The sequence below is a fragment of the Gordionus sp. m RMFG-2023 genome, chromosome 2 (genome assembly GCF_954871325.1).
Source record: "Gordionus sp. m RMFG-2023 chromosome 2, tfGorSpeb1-WG-v2, whole genome shotgun sequence".
NCBI classification, from domain to species: Eukaryota; Metazoa; Nematomorpha; class Gordioida; order Chordodea; family Parachordodidae; genus Gordionus; species Gordionus sp. m RMFG-2023.
This window is the reverse complement of record NC_088776.1, coordinates 55,249,375-55,269,310: the sequence shown is the minus strand read 5'-3', so window position 1 is coordinate 55,269,310 and position 19,936 is coordinate 55,249,375. Positions and strand designations below refer to the sequence as shown.

The following is a 19,936-nucleotide window of genomic DNA, read 5'->3' as shown; positions in this document are numbered from 1 at the left end:
TAGAAGAAAGTTCATTCTTATATTTTTAAAAAAATATATATCAACAAACAGGAAAAGGCTTCAGAGCTGATGGAATATTTCACCGATATAATAGAATGCGATAGCATCGACAATGCCCACGTTTTACAAAAATATGTCGAAATTTTTTTGAAAGTTAATTTTTATACTATTTTATCTGCCGTTATTCTCTTCTTTTTTTTAATTATAAAAATGACCACTTTTCGAATCTTTTTTATACGCTTTTTTTATTGTAATAAGCGTAACTGACAATAAGTTAATTTTCCAAGCTGAGGTTATTTTATATATGGTTTTAATGTTTTAATAGGAGCGGGCTAAAAAAAAATATTATGAAAATAAATTATCACTTTCGGGTATTTTGTATCGCTTAAAATTGAAAATATCGACCAATACCGATATTGAGCAATAAGAGGTATCCTTATTGGTACATTTCTCCGGTTGATAGTTTTATTTAAGTTATTCCTGACTACTCCAGTGAACTCTAATAGAAAGAAATTTTGAATTCTCGAAAACATTCATTAATAAATTATTCAATCTAACCTATCTTTATAGTTAGTTAATTTTGTATGTACCCCTTTTTTTAACTAATATAACATTTAAATCAGTTACCACGGAACCGATTTTAATGAACTACCTCTGAAAAAAATTTGTATATAACAAGAACCATTGATGATTTTTATTTTCAAGGATACAACTCTGGTTGAAATGCAAAATAGCTACATTAAAAAATGATTCAAATAGCTATAAAAAAATTTAAATTTAATGATAAATCAATTTGAAATTTTTGTAGTATTCATAAATACCGTATAGATATGTATGTTATAGATGGCGTCAAATATCGAAATACCGGACAGTGTCCGAATAAAGGCCGTTTATTTCGTCAGGACTATGCTATGTAACAAGAAAAAGGTTTAAAATAAAATAAAAATCTCGAAACAAACGTTTTAGTGTGATGATTTACCCATAATTATTTTTTTAATCGTATAGTCATTATATTTCTTCACCTTTAACTTTTACCTTAATATATAATGTGTTTTAATTAAATGGCGCCATTTTGACCCTCCATTGCTATACGACGCTAGATCTCAGGGATCCAAACCGAACCAGAACTGAACCGTTAAACCGCTAAAAACCGGTTTTTATCAAACCTGAACTGAACCTAAACCGCTAAAAAAATTTCTAGCTGAACCTGAACCGAACCGCTAAAATGCCTCTGAACCGGTTCGAGCCTCATGATTCTATTCTTATAAAATAATATGTAAGTTATTATTAGCATATTGAAAAAATTTCAATTATATTCGAATTATTTTAAAGATTATCATCAATCATATTTGATTGATAAGTGTCTGTCATAATTTTTATAAACTTTAGTATATTGTCATTTAAGCTTATAAATTATAATGCTTAGAGAAAAAATAAGTCCAAAATATTATTATAAATGACAAATCAAATCTGATATGATATCATATTGGCAGTGCCGGCTACCCAAGTTAGTGTGGAAAATGTTTTTCAACAATTAAATTTATACTATCTCCTTATAGATGTAATTTTAGTGAGACCAATTTAAAATATATTAATTGTGCAGCTTAATAAAAAAAATTTAAGTAAAAAAAAAATAAAATATATTGATATTGATATTTATAAATTAAATTATTTTATTATGTGCAATTGATAAAAATGAAGGTTTTATATTAATGATAAAATAAAAAAATATTTTCCCTTTACATAATTCGAATGTATTTTTGAATACAAGTGTTCAACCCGGTTTTTAGAAGTTCGAACCGAACCGATATTTTAATTTTTTATGAACCTGAACCTTGAACCGTTATTTTTATCCGAACCTGAACCCGAACCGTTATTCGTTTCGGTTTGGATCCCTGATAGATCTTCATTATCTGTCCTTAATATATGGACCTAGATGAATGGGTCTTAAGAAATATCTAAAATGATGAGAGTGCTTAGGAAAAGGATAAGAGCCTTTTGCTTTCTGACGCTCATAATTTATAAATTCAAATTTTTTTTTAAAACTGATTGATACTTGCTCTAAATAATTTAGAAATGATTATTTGTTTATTTCCTATAATTTTTTATTTAGTACTATCTATGGAAATATGAATTAGGAAATGGATATATATTTTTTTTTTGAAATTCATTAAGATTAGGTAATAGATTTAAGATATCAAGAATGATTATAAATTATCCTGACAGGAAGATGTTTACATGGTTAAATTTTAGAATCGATTTATGATGAATGCTTCCTATTGCTAAAAAAAGATAATAAAGGAATGAAATAAAGATATACAATAAAACACGAAATATTATTTTTTATATCTTCTTCCTCTAGATAATAATAAAATCTAAAATGACAGACAAAATAGTGGACATTATTATGCCCTTGTTTTGTCACCAAAATCCAGAAGACCCGGATGACGAATCGTTCTACGAGGAAGACAGTTACCAAAGTTCCTTGCTCGGCTCTGTTACTGATGTAATAAAAATGATTTAATCTTTTCTTTTTTTACCCATTTTATTAACACTATTCATTAAATTCTGTCTGAACATTTCATATAATCTAAAAATGTTGCCTAATTAAAGTTATTAGTAGAGATAAATTAAATGGAATTTTTTTGATTGATAAAAGTATCTTGTATTTATCAATGTATAAGGTTTTAAAAAAAAATATAAGAAAATTCACTAAATTTTTTTGGGATAAAATATTAATTCACGGGGAAGCAATATTTAAATATTTTAACTCTTTTTTCTAAAAAACTTATTTTAAATAGAATACTTTGCAATTCACAATTCATGAAAACTTTTTATATTTTTTTTCAAAAATATTTACTACAGGTGGAGGTGGCTATGCGCCTGAATTACCACACCTCGATTTTATATATTTTTAAAGTTTTTATTTTACCCTTTTCACAATTTAGCTTTTAGAAGAAATGTCCATCAATATTTCGCCAGGGAAATTTATGCCCAACTTGGTAAGTAGTTACAAATAAAAATATAAATTTTGTTTTTATCAATCATTTAAAAAAATTTATAAACGGTTGAATATAAATAAACAACGAGTGCAAAATACGAATGTTCAAACATTAGAAATTTTGGGAGAAATAATGTAAGAAAATCGGAGACCTACAGAGGTAACATTCGCATGGCCCGGCCCTAGATTTTGAATAAAAATTAGTCCAACCTGAGTTTTATAAGGCCCGGCACGGATTTTTTTAAAATATGTTTTAAATGGCTTGAGATATTCGGCCAAAACCTGTTATTTTTTTTAAAAAAAAATTTTATGGCAAGTCCGGGTATATTAAAAAAAATTAAAATAAGGCTCGGGCCAGCAGGTCTCTGAACAAAAAAAAATAAAAGATGGATAAAAACTTTATTAATAAATAAAATCTTTACAACCCCTCTCCCCCTCCCCATATCTCCTCTCCCTCAAAAGTTGAATCATATGGAAGGAATGCTAAATCGGACGGATCAGCCATACAAACAGAGGGGAGCTTTTTTGGCACTCGCTAGTGTTTTGGATGGATGCCCAGGTTACATAAAGCAAAAGTATAGTTACTCTTTTCTACCATTTTTTTCAAAAATAAAATAACCTTAGAACCCATAAACATCATGTGAGCCTATTTGACATCATCAACTTGCATGGTTATTTTATAACCATTGAGAACGCTTAATGATTTAATTTGACACTGCAAAATATTAAGATTAATTCTCAAACATATGCTTTTTACTTGTATTTTATTATATTTTAAATTATTTCGGCATTTTTATATACCATTTCGCCAAAATTATTTATTATAATGCTAGAATTTTTATTCATAATAATATTTTTAGGCGCCCATAAATGCCAAACGGAACATTGTTAAATAAAACTTAAACTAAAAATTTCCTATCTGAATAGTATAAAATTAAAATTTTATAAAAAGTTGGGCGTCAATGTTAACCCTAATTAAATAGTAATTCCTAGTGTTTAAAACGTCCATTAAGTTTAAAATTGGTTATACAAGGAAAGAATGGGTTAATTATTATTTAAAATATATAAATCGTTTTATTTAAAAAAAAACCAACAAAGCAACTAAAATGTTACATATATATTATATCTATTTTCTTTTTGTCAGATGCCTAGAGCCGACCGTTAAATGCGTTATAAATGGTGTCAAGTCCGATAAACCCGTTGTTCAAAAGTCAGCTTTTCACGCATTATCACACATGTCTGATTCTTTACAGGTTATCTTCGGAAGAAAAAAAAACTTTTTATAAAAACATTTCCGCTAACCCACTTTATACTAACCCTTTTGATACTAAACACAAATCAATCCTAATGAGTTATGTTTATAATATCCATTATTTCCCACCTTCTGGAATTGGGATGATTACATTTTAAAAAAACACTATATTACCTTATTGAATATTGTAAATAAAACAAAGCTATTGTTTTTTGAATATTTCAAAAAAATTAGCATTGAAAAACAACAAACGAAAGAGATTTTAAATTTCAACTTCATCATCCTTTGTTTTTGTTCTATTATATATATATATATATATACATTTCAAAAAAAAATTTTTTTTAAGCCCGAGATAATGGAATATCATAGCCAGATTATGCCTTTACTTTACGAAAGGATAGGCCAGTTGAGTTCTAATCAAGTCAATTCTCCAGTAGCCGATGTCTTAGCTAATGGGGAAGATTTGCATGCCGATGGAGATCACGAGAATTGCTTAATCAAAGCCTTCACTGCCTTCGAAACCTACATAGAGAATATGGGTAAATGGCAATTTTTTTTAAAGAAATAATCCTTCCTAAATTAATATACCATTTTAACTATCTTTTTTAATATAGGAGAAAATAAATTTTTTTATTAAAAAATAAATATCCATATGGAAAATATTATACCAATATTTTATTGCACAATTTTGAATATATCAATGATCTTAATCTGCATGTATTTTGTTAGAAATGTTTAATTATCACAATTATTTTTTTATAAGGAAATTAGTTATTAATTTATTCGAGTGTTTTCATAATTTCGGTTAAAATTATATTTAAGCCTATTTTTTTTGCTCTTTTTTTCATTTTTTCTTTAAACATCGCTGGTTTAAGAGTTTGACAAATTACATTTAGTAATGTGGGATTTTATATATAAAGGAAGATTTCAATTGAGCCAGTTATTTTTTTGTTTAGTCATATTAATTGATTTAACATTTAAATTAACACGTGACATTTTTATCATTTTTTTAAAATTATCCCACTGCTAAATAGAAAACATTTTTTCTTAGTATATTTTTTATATCATATTATTTAATGATTAATTATAAATTTTTTTTAAAAAAAAGATAAGGAAATACTGGAACCCTACTTACCTGTCATACTGAGAAACATGATCGAAATATTGAAAAATCCTGGTTTGCCTATCAAATTGAAGGAGTTTGCTATCTCTTGCTTATCTGCTACAGGTTTTTAAAACAAATATATATTTTCTCCTTTAAATTATGGGCCTCCCTCATTCATAATAAGCCCTAATTATACAAAATAAGCTAATTTTTATGTTCTCCGCCACCATTCGCTCTAAGTGTGAATGAGAGGTTACCCTGCATTCATAGTTACCGCATATACAAATATATGCTGTATTTTTATATACTTCGCCGCGAATTTGAGTGTATGATTTTTTTTTTTTAATATGGGCTGGCGTTAAATTTTTTACCTCTATTTTCTTACTCTACTTAACATTTAATAACTTTTTTTTAAAAAATTAATTTGTTTCTATGGCAAAATAAAAACTATAGTTATTTAACAATGTTGACCAACCGGCAAAGTAAATAAAATAAACTAAAAACTAAAGAAACAAAGCTAAGTAAACTTCTAGAGAGAATCTTTTTTCTTCAAAACCGTAAAACAAAACAAGACACCCTAATAGAAAGAGTTTAGAAACATTTAAAAGTTGTTTCATTTTTTTTACCCTTTAAGTCATTTAAAGCCAATAATAGGAATATTAGTTGAAAAATCTAATAAAAAAAATTAATTTACGAAAGATTTTGGAAATCCCCCCCCCCCCCATCTTTTACCGAGAATTTTGTCGATTGGTTGCTTTTTGAAGATTTTGGATGAAAAACGGATGGATATTAGAAAATAGAAATGAAAAAATACGAAAATAAATTTAAGGAATATAAATGGAGATTATATAATTATTAAATCACTCTTTCACTTTAGCGAGTGCGGCCGAGGAATTGATTCAACCTTACTTCCCAGAAATCCTAGCGATATTGGAGCAATATTTGGTCACTCAATCGAGCGATTACGAAAAATTGCAGATACAATCCATAGGTTTATTCATTATTTATTTATGATTCTATTTTTATGATTATTAATACAAAGTGTGAAAAAAAATTAAAAATGAAGTAGATTCCTCCAATCATCAAACCCCTTTCTCATCATGATAATAATGATTCTGTTCCTTACACAAAAATTACGCAATTTTTTAATTTCCCTATCCCCCCCCCCCTTGCATATTTTCGTATTTACAATTGAAATGTATTGTTTTTTTTTAAAAAAATTATTAGGATCACAACATTGAAATTCGAGATACTAATTAAGATTATAGTTTCCTCTATAAATCTCAATATTTAATGAGTATTCATCATAACTTATTGTTTTCTCCTTCGATAAATAACATTGCTTGTTTGGAAACCCTAATTTTTTAGTTATCCCTTTAAAACCCGTGATGATCCCGGATAGTTCTGATCCCTTTAAAAATCACACATATGTATAAATAACAATAATTTTCCCTTTACATTAACAATTTTTTAAAAATAGAATTTAAATATTTTGTCTTTTCTCTATCTATTCTTGGGATAATATTTCTTAAGCTTTTACCTCTCAATTGTTTGAGTATATATTAAAGGGTCTGACCTTAGTATAATTTTTTCGAATGATTTACCGCGTAATGATCATAATGAATTTACTTAGTATAATGATTGTAGTATCTTATTCACATACCTTTTAATTATTCCTAATGTATGCGTACCCATATACAACTGACTCAAAGGAACAATTTTTGTTTTTTTTCAAATCTCCCATCCAGATAGCCCTACTAAATAGGAGTCTATCTTTATTAGGTTTACCTTTAAATAGATGACTCCTTTATTTCTCCTGGTCTGATAAATTAGAATGATATGTATAAGTCAATGCCAACTATCATTTATAAATTTTCTAATTCATCCTAAACACATAAAAAACATTATATTCTAAATGAAACATTTAGAGAATTTCTAGATGATTCTGATGAAGCATCAACCGATCAAACTTATAAGGATGGGCTTAAAAGATTCATGGCTCATAAAACAATTATAATATTTTTAAGTTTTGGAAGCAGGAAAATTCATTTACTTTTTGAGAAAATTAGCTAGTAAAATTTTATGGCCCTGGCAAGTTCGACTTCTAGTGAAATCTTCAGGCTTTAATCGATCCTTTAAAAAGATCGAATCACATCTTTTGAAAAAAATAGGATCGAAATCCAGGGTCGACCTTTTTTTTAATAAAAGGATCACGATCCTTTTCTTATTTAAATTTCTGATCGATGCAAAATTTACTAATATAAAAATTAATTAAATATGGTATAAATTTATTGTAATTGAATAATATAATATAAGTATAACAATTAGAATATATTTATTTATAATTAAAATTAGCCTTTAATAAAATTTTTTCTAAATTATCATCATTTAAACAACCACGTTTTTCATTAAGTACGGGATTTGTCCCCCTGCACCCCCCCCCAACCTCCACACCCTCCCTATTTAGCTTTACTAAACAAGCGCTCCTGTGTTATATTCAATAAATGTTTTTTTTAAAATTAACATAATTATTAAAAATATTCACAGAATCATCATTAGAATAAAAAACATTATTAATGGAAAAAGCATTTTGTGACGAATTTTTCCCCAAAAAGGTATCGATTTCATCCATGCATTCATTTGAAGGATCTGCATCTGCATGACTCTGTATATTTTCTAAGTGGGCAATTAACCTTTCTTTTAGCAACAAATTTCGTGGCAGATTAATAAAAGGCCAATTGAGCTTAAACTTTGGGTGAATTATTGATGCCAATATATTACTGTCATCATATAGTGAAGGAAATCTATATTAATAAATGATAATTAATTTATTATTAAATAAGTGTTCATTCATATAAATCAAATATCTGCAAAAGTTAGCCCTTTCAAATTTTACAATTAAGCCTCACCAATCATCTATATAATATTGATTAAATTTAATAATTTTTAATGCCTTTTATGGCCCATTAAAATTTTACTAGATATCAGAGGCTTAGTAGACCAGATTTGTTAAAAATATTTTACTAAATTTGCCAGATCATGGCAATTTTTTAAATAAATTTTGCAGATATCTATATCTATTATTATAAAAAAATTGCATAAAAATTTATTACCTTAGAATATCAGCCATTTTGAGGCACATATTTTGTTTGTTAATTAAGGCAAAACATTTAGCAAATGTTGTTCTTATTAATATCATTTTCTGATCCTCGGCGTCTTTGGTTGCAATAAGGTTCAGATTATGGCAATAACAACATTGATGTTTTGGTAGGCTGATAGAAGGATTATTTGAGTCATCAACAGATAATATGTCATCCAAATTTATTAATTCTATATCCTCACTATCTTCTTCATTTTCTCCAAATACTCTAGAAAAAATAAAAAAAATTATTTTAAATAATTTTTACTGTTAAATATAAATATTACTTGAATGCCTTTACAAAGTTGGTTCCATTATCGGTTACCATCTTCACCACCATATTAAGAATTTTATAAGTCTTGTGGATACCCATAATTTCCTTAGCCAAAACATTATATGTTTGCTTTCCAATTCTACGCCTCTGTGCCAAAGCTGCTGATCTTCTCTTGAGGGTTAATGGGTCCAGCCAATGGACAGTAACTCCAATAAAAGCCCTAAAATAAAATATTATAAAATTCATATAAATATAATATACCTTCGATGACCACTCCAACAATCAGCATTGGTGCATACATAGGAGACTTCAGACAAATCTCTTATAAGATTTGTTGTCATATCTGTAAAGGCAGTAGATATTTTGTTGCCCAGAGTTTGACGACATATAACTTGTGTCGTTGGAGAAAATGTTTTAATCATTTTCTGGAACGAAGGATCATCAACCAGTGAAAGTGGTTGAAAGGTGTCAATAATAAACTCCATTATAACTTTGTCTGCTGTTTTTTGCGATATTGATGGCATGTTAAGATTATAAAAATTTAATTTGGTTTGTTTGGATCTGCAACCAGTACCACTTTGCTTTTGTAGAGATTTATTTGTTTGTGTAGAGAATTCATTTAAGTGTTTGGCAATTTTATTTTTGAATTCACTGTGCTTTCTCTTTATAAAAGAAAAATATATTATGTAACAGAGTTGGATGAAAATAACTTCCCCTGAATCAAATCTCAATTTTAAAATTTTAGATGGAAATTTTTTAAAATATAAGTTAAAAAAATAATGTACAATGTAAAACCTGTATAAATGATAAAGGGTTCAAAACCAATTTTGTTATATATGATAAAGTATATTATTTATATGTGGTTAAAAAGGTCATATAGATTATCTTAAAAATTCAAGTTTACAATATTTTCTTTTACCATTATTAAAAGCTGTGAGGAAATATTTTCCTATGATATGAATAATACTGAGTTTTTAGGTATTTAAGAACTTATGAATTAATGGTTCAACACAAATTCTGTTATACATAATAAAGTATATTATTTATATATGGTTAAAAGGGTCATATAGGTTATCTTAAAAATTCAAGTTTACAATTGTCTACTATTAAAAGCTGTCCAAGTTTATATGGGCAAAAGTGAGAAAATATTTTCCTATGATATGAATATAATGTGGCTTTTTTTAGCATTTAAAAACTTATAAATAAATGGTTCACCACAAATTTTGTAAAATATTTTAAGTATATTATTTATATGTGGTTAAAAGGTTTTAAATATTAAAAATTAATTTCAACTCATTAAAAATACTAGTCTCTTTTCCATATCCATGCTATGAATGGGCTAATATTAATAATACTATTAAAATTCCTGATTATTATAAATAAGATTAACACATTAATAAATATTTTATTAATTATTGTAAATAATTTTATTATAAGCATATTGTTATTCTCTTCATAAATAATAAGAATTGTATTTTTAAAAGAATTAATTACTAGTAAATGTCTCTTTAGGTTTGAACTACTAATCTTTGAAGAAGATATTTTGTATTTGCATAAAGAGCATTTTGCATAGATCATTGTATCGTTTCTTTCATCCGTTTCACATAAACGTAAATTATGAAATGGTAAAAGATTCTCATTCTCACTTATATCTGGTGGAATGGTGGTTGATAAAATATGATGTAGATAGATATTTTTTTTAAAAAATAATATTTTAATTTAATTTTCAAAATTTGTATTTTATTTATTACTTTTTAAGAAATTAATTTTTAAATAGATCGGGATCGAATATTTAAAAAAAATGATCTCCATCACGATCTTCAATTTAAGGTCAGGATTCTATATCTGAGAAAATTGACAAATTTAGGTTCGAATCCAGGATCGGCGATCTTTTGATTCGATCCTTTAACAATTCTGGAAAGGTAATTTTCTATAGCCAATCGCTTTTGAGGAAAAGCGAACACAATTGTAATAAAAAAAATTGGACATTCTTCTTTTTCCAAATAAAAATTTTGATTTACAAATTATAATTATTTTGTGTTATTAATATGGAATTAGAGAAATAAAAGCTCTGATAGAATTAATTCAAAAAATGGTAAAAGTATAGCAAAGTTTTGAAAAAATTCATTTTAAGCATGATCAAAATATTGTCTTTCGTGAGCAGGCGGGTCGGGTTAAAATTTGTACTATTCTCCATTTAATTTTTATATCCCTGCATCTTATAAACCCTATATGCCACACATCTCTTCTTTAATCACATATGATTTGTTTACCCCACACTTCACACACTTAATTGAGCTTTTTCAAAAATAATTAAGATTCTTCGTCCGTTTAGTGGCCCTTTTCAGGTTTACCCGGATAGGTCATTTTCCCTTCCAATCGCCTTGCTCCATTTTACGCGATCCTGGATATCTTAAAACTATTTATGTATTTTATATTTTGGCAGATACTTTGAATATGTTGAGCAGATGTTTGAAACAACGTGGGAATTTCGCCCCGTTTACTAATAAATGCCTCGAATTCTCTATCAAAATTCTGCCCACCAAGCAAGACCCGGACCTTAAAAGTGTCGTGTAAAGGAGATATTTTATTGTTTTCAATAATTCTTTTTTCTTTTATTCGTTAACTCTTGTATTTCATATATATTTTTTATTGCAAATTTTTTACACATTAAAATAGATACGGTTTATTGGGTGGTCTGTCAGCCCTCATGAAAGAAGGAATGGCTCCCTTCCTTCCCAGTCTTCTACCTCATTTCACGGAATCCTTGACACAAACAACCGAAATGATGGTTAATCTTCTTTTTTTTTTAAATTACATTTTTTTTTGCTTTTCCAAATCCAGACATGAATTGTCAATGAAAACTTTTTTTTTATGTGTTTGTCAATATTTATAAACGATTATTAATAAGTTTTCACCTTGTTTCTTTTTTTATTATATTTTAACTTATATTTTTCTTTCTTTTAAAACAATATTTATTATTTTCCTTTCACTTATATTCTATTTCTTTTAACTGGTATCAAACGCAAATAATAATTTTTATTTCTATCTTTTTTCTTAAAAATATAAAATCTTAATAATGAATTTATTTCTTTTTTTTTCTATATATAAAAATATCTTTCTCTGCAACTAAAACATAGTCATTAAAAAAAATATAATAATAAACATCATAATTCTACGCGTTAAGGAGAAAAAAAAACAAATTATATTTCTTTTTTTACAATTAATAGTTAATTATCTAATAATAAATAAAAAAACAATAATAACCCTATGCTTTCTAATAAAATCGATATTTAGCACAATTATAATCTTTAAATTATTACTATTGTAAACTTTCCTTATAATTTTTAAATCAATATTTTAATAAATTATATCATTTTTTTTCATAAGCGCTTTGTTTTCCTATAAAAATAGATGTGATACTAAGAAGAAGAAGAATTTTTATTATATTTGAAGAAAAAATTTATTTTTATGTTAAATTAAAGTTTAAAATGAAAATTAATATAATATATTAAAATATAAATTGCAAGATATAAATTTTTTCAAAAAAGATATAATATAAGAATAATCATAAATTCATTATATAATTATAAATTTATAATTAATTTAAGTAAGCGAAAATTGTGATAATATTATGATTTATTTAAATATATTTTAACTTGTAGCAAGTAAAAGCTGGGAAAGAGGATAAAAATGCGCTCACAAAAATATTCGATACTATTGACGAAGATGGCGATGATAAAAAAGAAGCAGACGATATGGAAGACGAAGAGGATGAATGTAGTGATAACGAATCAGATAATAGGTACGTATTTTTTATAAGATAATTTCAAAATAAAATTAAATAATCATCATATTATTTAAACAATATTTTAGCTCTTAAATTGATAACCTACTCAGATGAGTAAGGCACGCATTAATTATTCTTAAAGAAATACTGGATTATGTCCATATATTTAAAAAATTATATTTTTATAAAATATTTAAAAGTTGTGCCGTTGAAAATGCATATATAGAGGAGAAAGAGAACGCACTTTTGCATTTAGGAGAAATAGCGTCCAATCTTGGGTAATCATTTCTTAATACATTACATTTTTTTACAAAAATTTTACTTCTGTTTATCACATGGTCTGGTGTTGAGATTTTTTTTTATTACGCAAAATGGAGATGGGGTCGAATACGATATAATATTTTTATCGTTCAGACTTAAATGCCTAGTTTTTATATTATATTTTTGCCAGTTTTATTTTTACTATGATTTATCAATTTTAAAATTTGACACTTGAATCGAACCTCTAAAAAGGTGTGTTAACTGTTATGAATCTTTTTATATACTAACTCTTTTAAAGATTATTAATGATCAATTTTGATTGATAAGTATCAATAACTATTTTTTTAAGGTATTATATATTTCTATTCGATAGTGCCCTCTACCCAAGCTACCATAGAATTTATCTCGCCTTATAGATTTAATTTGATAGAAGAGAATCTTGAATAATTTTATATTGCTCAACATTAATTTTTAGGGAATAATAATAAAAATTAAAAATTCACTCCTCTATTCATAATTCTGATGAGTTTGTCGGACTGGTTCGAACCGGTTTTTAAAAGTTCAAACCGAACGATGTTATTTTTTTACTAACCGAACTTGAACCATTATTTTTTATATTAATGATCTTTCATTGTTAGAATGTTTTTTAGGATTTTAATATAAAATAAAAATGCAAATCAATAATGAGGAGATCTGTGTTTATAATTACTTATTTAAATATTTAACAAAACCTGGAGCACTGATCAGTTGTTAGTACCTTGCGTAACAGCGGTGACGGTCAGCAGTGCGCCGGTTTTTTAGGCACAGTCCATGGCATAAATTGGCTATCTTCTTAACTTGATATCTTAATAAAGTGGTTTTGGTTTCCAAAATTAAGTTGGTTTCGGTTCTTAAATTTGAGTTCCTGTTGCAAGCAAAATGGGTAACAAAAATTGAATAATAAAGCCCTAAAATGCTTTTTATACAATATAGATAAATTAATCATACTTTTGCTAGAATCTTTTCCTTAAAATTTTAAAAGTGTGTTCTGGTTTCGGGAGTTATTGTTTACAGTTCTAAACTTCGATAATAATACTAATTTCTATTTTTAACCGTTTTAACCCTTATTCTTCTCCTCTCTATTCATAACATTTTTTTTATTAAATTGTAAATTACTCGAACTCTGATCTATTCTTTTAATGAATGTCTTAAGATGGTGTTATCTATTTTATATAGCAAAATATATTTCTTCTTGAACTTTAACTTCTCTAGGAAAATAAAATTTTAAATTGCAATGTATTACTTATCTCCCTATAAGCAAATCATTCATACCTTTCCTCCAACCACTATACGTGACTATATTACCCATGCTCAATCACACTTACATAGACGTTCAAATCGAAACTATCAAATGTCTAGCCAATTTTTGTTCTTGTTTGGCCCTATCCATCTCGAAAAAGGCGAATTCCATTGATGCCATTGGAAACAAAAAAAATTTCGCAGCAGTGGATAATGACCAGACCGCACTTTTCGGTGAATATTTTTTATTTCTATTATGATGATAGGGAATGAATTCATTGCTATAGCTGATTGTGAATAGCGAGGTATAGTTATATTATCGGCATTTCCATAAAACTAAGATATGATGATTAAAAGTTGATACTTTTTCATGGTCCAGGAATGGATGGTGTAATTGCTTAAAATCAACACGAAAAAATATATATTAATTTTATTTTAAGCTTTCAACATGATGTCATACGAATGCCTCACCAAATTCCTTGAAATAATTCGGACTGATGAAAATAAGGACGTGGTATGCTCGGCCTTCGAAGCCATCAATCAAATTTTCAAAAATGGCGGGAGCCATATGACTCAGTCTACCGTTTTAGATCCTATTTGCACGATCGTTAAGCGCGCCATCAATAAAAAAGTTTTTTTTTTGCTAATTTTATATGGAAAAGTTTTTGATTTTATTTAAATAAGCAAAACAATCAAACTTCCATTCCATATTTATGACCCCTTATAGGTTGGATCATATATTCATTTCAAAGATAATCTTAACTTAGTGTATATTTAAAATTGTGTTAATAAAAATGACTGCTAGAATCTTTTTAATATGAATAAAAAAATTTACAAAATATGAATTATACATATTATTTTATACTGGTAGTTTATTTTAAAATGGATAGAATTCGTGATTTACTAAATGGAACATATTATTTAAATAAATAAACCTTAGTTGAAATGTCAACAAGAATCATCCGACTTCATTGATGATAACGACGATATGAAAGCAGACGATATCGGCGGTATAATTAGTTTTTTTTTAAATAAGATTATATTTAACATTTTAATTTTAACCGATTAAACTTTTTTTTAAACTTCAGGCATCATTTATAGTAAACGCGTTATCTCTAAGCGTTGTGTTATTTAACGTTATTGAAATTATATCTGATTCTTTATAGCGTTAATAATTTTTGAAATATAAGCCGCAACATATTTTTTTCTAATATTTCTAATAGCTTTATCATTATAACGCTCCATATTTAAAAATTTCACTTATTGGTTTTTTTGTATATAACCCCCCCCCCCCCCACCCTCCCCCCGATTGAACATAACGCATCATTTACTATAAGTGAGGTTCTTGATGAGAAAAATATAACGTTTCTAATTATTATTTTTTTATTATTAAAATTTATTTTATAAATTGACATATTTATATAAATATTATGAGCTCTTAAAAAACTATTTTAATTAAAGTATTATTACTTTAACATTTAAAATTTATAAACAATCATATTTTAAATAAAGATTGAATTGAATTCTACATGTACCGTTTTTTTAAAAATATTTTTTTTCGTAATGATTCAATATTTTATAAAATATTTTGTTTTTTTAATCACCTAGAATTATATTTAAAATACTTGCGATCAATATAAAAAGTTATGTAAGACATTACTCAATAAAAAACAAGGCGCTCCGTTATACCTAGGGGATCTAAAAAAAATTTGAAAAAATATAATTTATTTATTAAATGCGAGAATTTTTTTTGACTTTGGATGCACCCTAAAAGTTATTTAAATGGGAAAGTTATAAAATGATCACGATAATTAAAATTTCAAAATAAAATATTGCTAGATTATATTTTCCAGTTTTGTAATAAGTAATTTATAAAACAACGTTTTTTAATCCTTAATATGATCTAAAACTTATTACGTTATTTAGACGATAATGAACGTCAGCGTGGTGATCATCACGATGGAGAAGACGATCTAGATGAGACGGAAGCCGATGAATTGATCATCCAGGCCGCTTATGAAGTAATCCCATCGATGCTCACCTGCATAGGGGCTAAAAAATTTGGGGAAGGAAGACAATATCTACCCTACTTTCTCAACGATATTACCAAAAAAATGGTATTCCTAATCCACATTATATATTGTTTCAAAAAAAGTTGAACCCAAAGTCAGGCTGTAGAGTTAAAATCTTCAGAAAAATATTAGCCTGGCTCATCCTAAAATTAGAAAAGTTTTTTTAAATCAAAAAATTAAAATTTTTTTCTTTGGATTAGTGCAGTGTTTAATAATTTTTATTTCAAAAAAATATGTCAGTTCAGACTAGACAGAAGGGCCTGAAATATTTTTTTCAATTTGCAAGTCTTTCGTTAAAACCTTCTCTTTTTTTTTAAACGAACATTTTTATTTACTTGTTTTTTATTATTGTTTTAGAACTTTTTAAAAAAACCTATCTTATACAGTAAATGATCAATTTCATCTCTTCGTGTTAATATGTTTTATAGCACATCAGTGTTAGATCGAAATATGATCAAATATTATTTTTTAGAGTTGGCCAATCCTGGTCCATATAAAGCTACCAATTTATAATTCTGCAGATGAACATAATCATTTCATTACTACCGGGTAATGTGGCGTGAAACTTAAATTTAATGAAAAAATATTTTTCCCATTACTATTTTTGTTTCGCAGGAAATGGTCAGTGGAACCGTAGCATAAATTTTTTTTAGTGAGTTTTAAATAAGTTTTTTATTGCCAAGTTTCTTCCAACAGGATATCCAAAAGAATGATAATGAAATTTGCCCAATGATGCCACATGACACCCGTTTAATATAATTAAGTTATAAAATACAACTAATTTCGGTTTTTTAAGATAATGAGTCTAAAAAGCATCAGCGGCCTTTTTATATGCGTAAAATATACTCTATTTAATAATATAAAAATTTTAAGTAATAATAGGGGTTGGGGCTGTCGAATACCTTCAAATTTTAGCCAAAATAATATTTCATAAGCCTCGAAATTGGTGTTATCTATACGCTAAATCCCGAGGCTTTTGTTAAATTTCCTTTGGATAAACTCGTGATTTTGTCGTTTTTTTTAAAAATCGGTTATATTTAGGTTTTTGACAGCACCATTATGGGACGCGAAAAGGTTTAAGTTTTTGTTATTATAATATTTACAACATTCTTTAATCTGATTTCAATTTGTTTAGTTCAGAGAAAGTTTTTTTTTTACTTTGGAAATTTTCGAAATTATTTTACTTAATATAAGATGCTAAAGCCTCATCAAAATATTCAAAATGGCGCTCATGATTCGTCAAAATTCGAAGGGGACGATTCTTTCGACTCTAATACGCCTAATCAAAGATCTTTCTTTCTGGGAATTTTAGCCGATATCAGTTCATCCATCCCATCTGACATCGACTGGGAAGGTAAACAGATGGAAATAGAGACCATATATAGATTGATCATGGATGCTCTCACTCGCTCAACATACACAAGTTCAGCCACCAACGATAGTAATAATAAGGAGGTTTTGAGCAACGCTGTCTTCGGTATGGGCTGCTTGGTACTCAACAATCCACGTATCTTGAGTGATGAATCGTAAAAAATCAAATTTACATTTTAAAAAAATATTTATAAGTTATTCCTTTAAATAAATTTTTTTTATCCGATATAGGTCGATAACCGATTTTCATAAAAATAATCGAGGCAATTGGATGTTAACTATTTCAATCAGAGTTGTTAAAAGATACTTTTCAAATGAATCTAGATACAGATACTTTAACAACTCTGATTTCATAAGGGAATTTTTTCCAAAAACAGACTATTCATAAGTTACTCTATTAAATTTCCCATAATATTCCCTATAAAAGGCTGGAAATTATAAAAAAAATCTTTTGTTTTATATTTATCAGAGACTTTCAGCTCCGGGTACTGCCCTTAAATATTATATATAAAATCCGGGCCGTGCATGTGTCTGATTTTAATACTCTGCGCTAATTTGTTTAAACAGAAAATGGCCATTAATCAAGTTCAAGATTGAAGATCTAATCGAAAAACACATTTCCAATATGAAAACCCCCATGGTGAGTGCAGACGATTTGATGCTTCGGGACAATTTAATAGCCTGTCTATGTCGGTTTATCATGGCGTCACAACCTATCAGAATGAGCGATTTTAATGAAGTTTTTAATATGACAAATTTAATCGATTACTTGAATTTTAGCATTTCCCTAAAAAAAATTTTTTTCATCTTTTCTAATAATTATTTCTTCTATTTATTTTTAACGCATTTGTATTTATCAAATTTTAATTCTTCAATAATCTCAAATACTATTTTTCTTTGATATTTCATTTAACCGTAGTCCACGGCTGATTTTTAACTTTTATAACGCAAGAATATATCGTTATATTTCAAAGAAAGTAATTCTATAAACCAAAATCAACTTTGGGCATAGATAAAACGTATTTTTTTTTAAATCAAAAATAACATTTGTTGAAAAATGTAAACTATTATAAAATTTATTAAGTTTGTTCCAGTGATTTTGAAGAATTTGCCTCTTAAAAAGGACTTTAGCGAAAATGTAACCGTTTACAAATGCCTGCATCTTTTGTGGACATCAACCAAACAACAGGTATTTAATAAATTATACTAAAATTATATCAAACACACGTTAAAAATCCATATTTAAATTTGTAAATAAAAAATTAAACAGAATTTAAATAATATTATAGTTAAATCTCTATACAAAATTTCTCATGGGAACAAATTTTGAACGTTGCTTAAAACTATAGTTGAGTAATGGTTAAATGTCGAATCAATCTTCAGGGGCCTGCTGGAGAAAATCCGTTAACATTATGGCGTGTTAATTTATATTAGTTTCTTCCAAATTTAAGCTGCTATCTTTTTAAGAAAAACCCCGAGGTCAAATTGATAGTTTTCGGCTAAAAACTAGGAAATCGGCGAAATACTTTATTTAGTCTATTCTTAAACGCCTAAAAATATAGTAAATACCTAACTTAAAACGTAGAATATGTATTTTAAAGCTTAAAAAAATATTTAAACAAAAAGTAAGAAACTATTTTCAATTATTTTACTAAATGAAGGTCATATAATTACCACGAAAAAATACAAAAGTTATATTTTACATTACTCTTTAGGAGAAATCTAAAAATGCCATTTAAATTTATAAAATCGTGATTTTTATCGAATCGATTCCAAATTTTTGTGATGCTTCTTTTAACTTCTCTACCTTTTACTAGCGCATTTAAAGTAGAGTTCCAGTGCTAAGATGCTTTTTATTTATAATTTCTTTTGATTTTGATAAAATAGGCTTTTTAAATATATCATTATTTTTTTTAACAAAAATTTTACATTGAATATATGTATGTTGTTTTATATAATAAAACCAAAAATTTAATTTTGTTAAAAGACTTTTTTTACAAAAAATGATCATTTTTATATGAAAAATTTGACGTTTAAATTACAAAAACATTCCATTATATCGATATTTAAACCCACATATTTTATTTTATTATTTTTTAGCTGACTCCATCCTTTATGGAACCGTTAATTCAAGTTGTCGTGAATGCTCTGTTGTCCGATAAAGTAGAAGGTTTTGCATTAACATTAATTTGTGGCTAAGTCTAAATCTGATTTGCTCAATGTATTAAGATATAATTGTTAAACAAAGAGAGCTTAAGATAGCTGCATTTTAATATATTATTTCTTACAAAAGTGAATCAGCTTTGAACGTTGTAGAGTATAATCCATTCAATATTTTAAACTACACGAAACATTTATTTATCAAAATTTATTTTTCTTAAATAATATCTCCC

General features: G+C 26.9%; 1 protein-coding gene across 1 annotated transcript in view; it reads left to right on the top strand.

The window, feature by feature from the left end:
* Positions 1–19,936, top strand: part of LOC135925148 (importin-4-like) — a 32,123-nt gene that overhangs the window by 11,165 nt on the left and 1,022 nt on the right. The window contains exons 8-28 of the mRNA XM_065460351.1: positions 52–153; positions 844–927; positions 2,363–2,506; positions 2,949–3,002; positions 3,464–3,576; positions 4,146–4,254; positions 4,600–4,792; positions 5,362–5,481; positions 6,236–6,349; positions 11,218–11,344; positions 11,451–11,562; positions 12,437–12,576; positions 12,762–12,839; positions 14,120–14,334; positions 14,541–14,731; positions 15,041–15,110; positions 16,027–16,217; positions 17,367–17,698; positions 18,111–18,282; positions 18,628–18,732; positions 19,644–19,713. Of these exons, the coding sequence (XP_065316423.1) occupies positions 52–153; positions 844–927; positions 2,363–2,506; positions 2,949–3,002; positions 3,464–3,576; positions 4,146–4,254; positions 4,600–4,792; positions 5,362–5,481; positions 6,236–6,349; positions 11,218–11,344; positions 11,451–11,562; positions 12,437–12,576; positions 12,762–12,839; positions 14,120–14,334; positions 14,541–14,731; positions 15,041–15,110; positions 16,027–16,217; positions 17,367–17,698; positions 18,111–18,282; positions 18,628–18,732; positions 19,644–19,713 (2,836 nt within the window). The remainder of the gene's footprint in view (positions 1–51; positions 154–843; positions 928–2,362; positions 2,507–2,948; positions 3,003–3,463; positions 3,577–4,145; positions 4,255–4,599; positions 4,793–5,361; positions 5,482–6,235; positions 6,350–11,217; positions 11,345–11,450; positions 11,563–12,436; positions 12,577–12,761; positions 12,840–14,119; positions 14,335–14,540; positions 14,732–15,040; positions 15,111–16,026; positions 16,218–17,366; positions 17,699–18,110; positions 18,283–18,627; positions 18,733–19,643; positions 19,714–19,936) is intronic.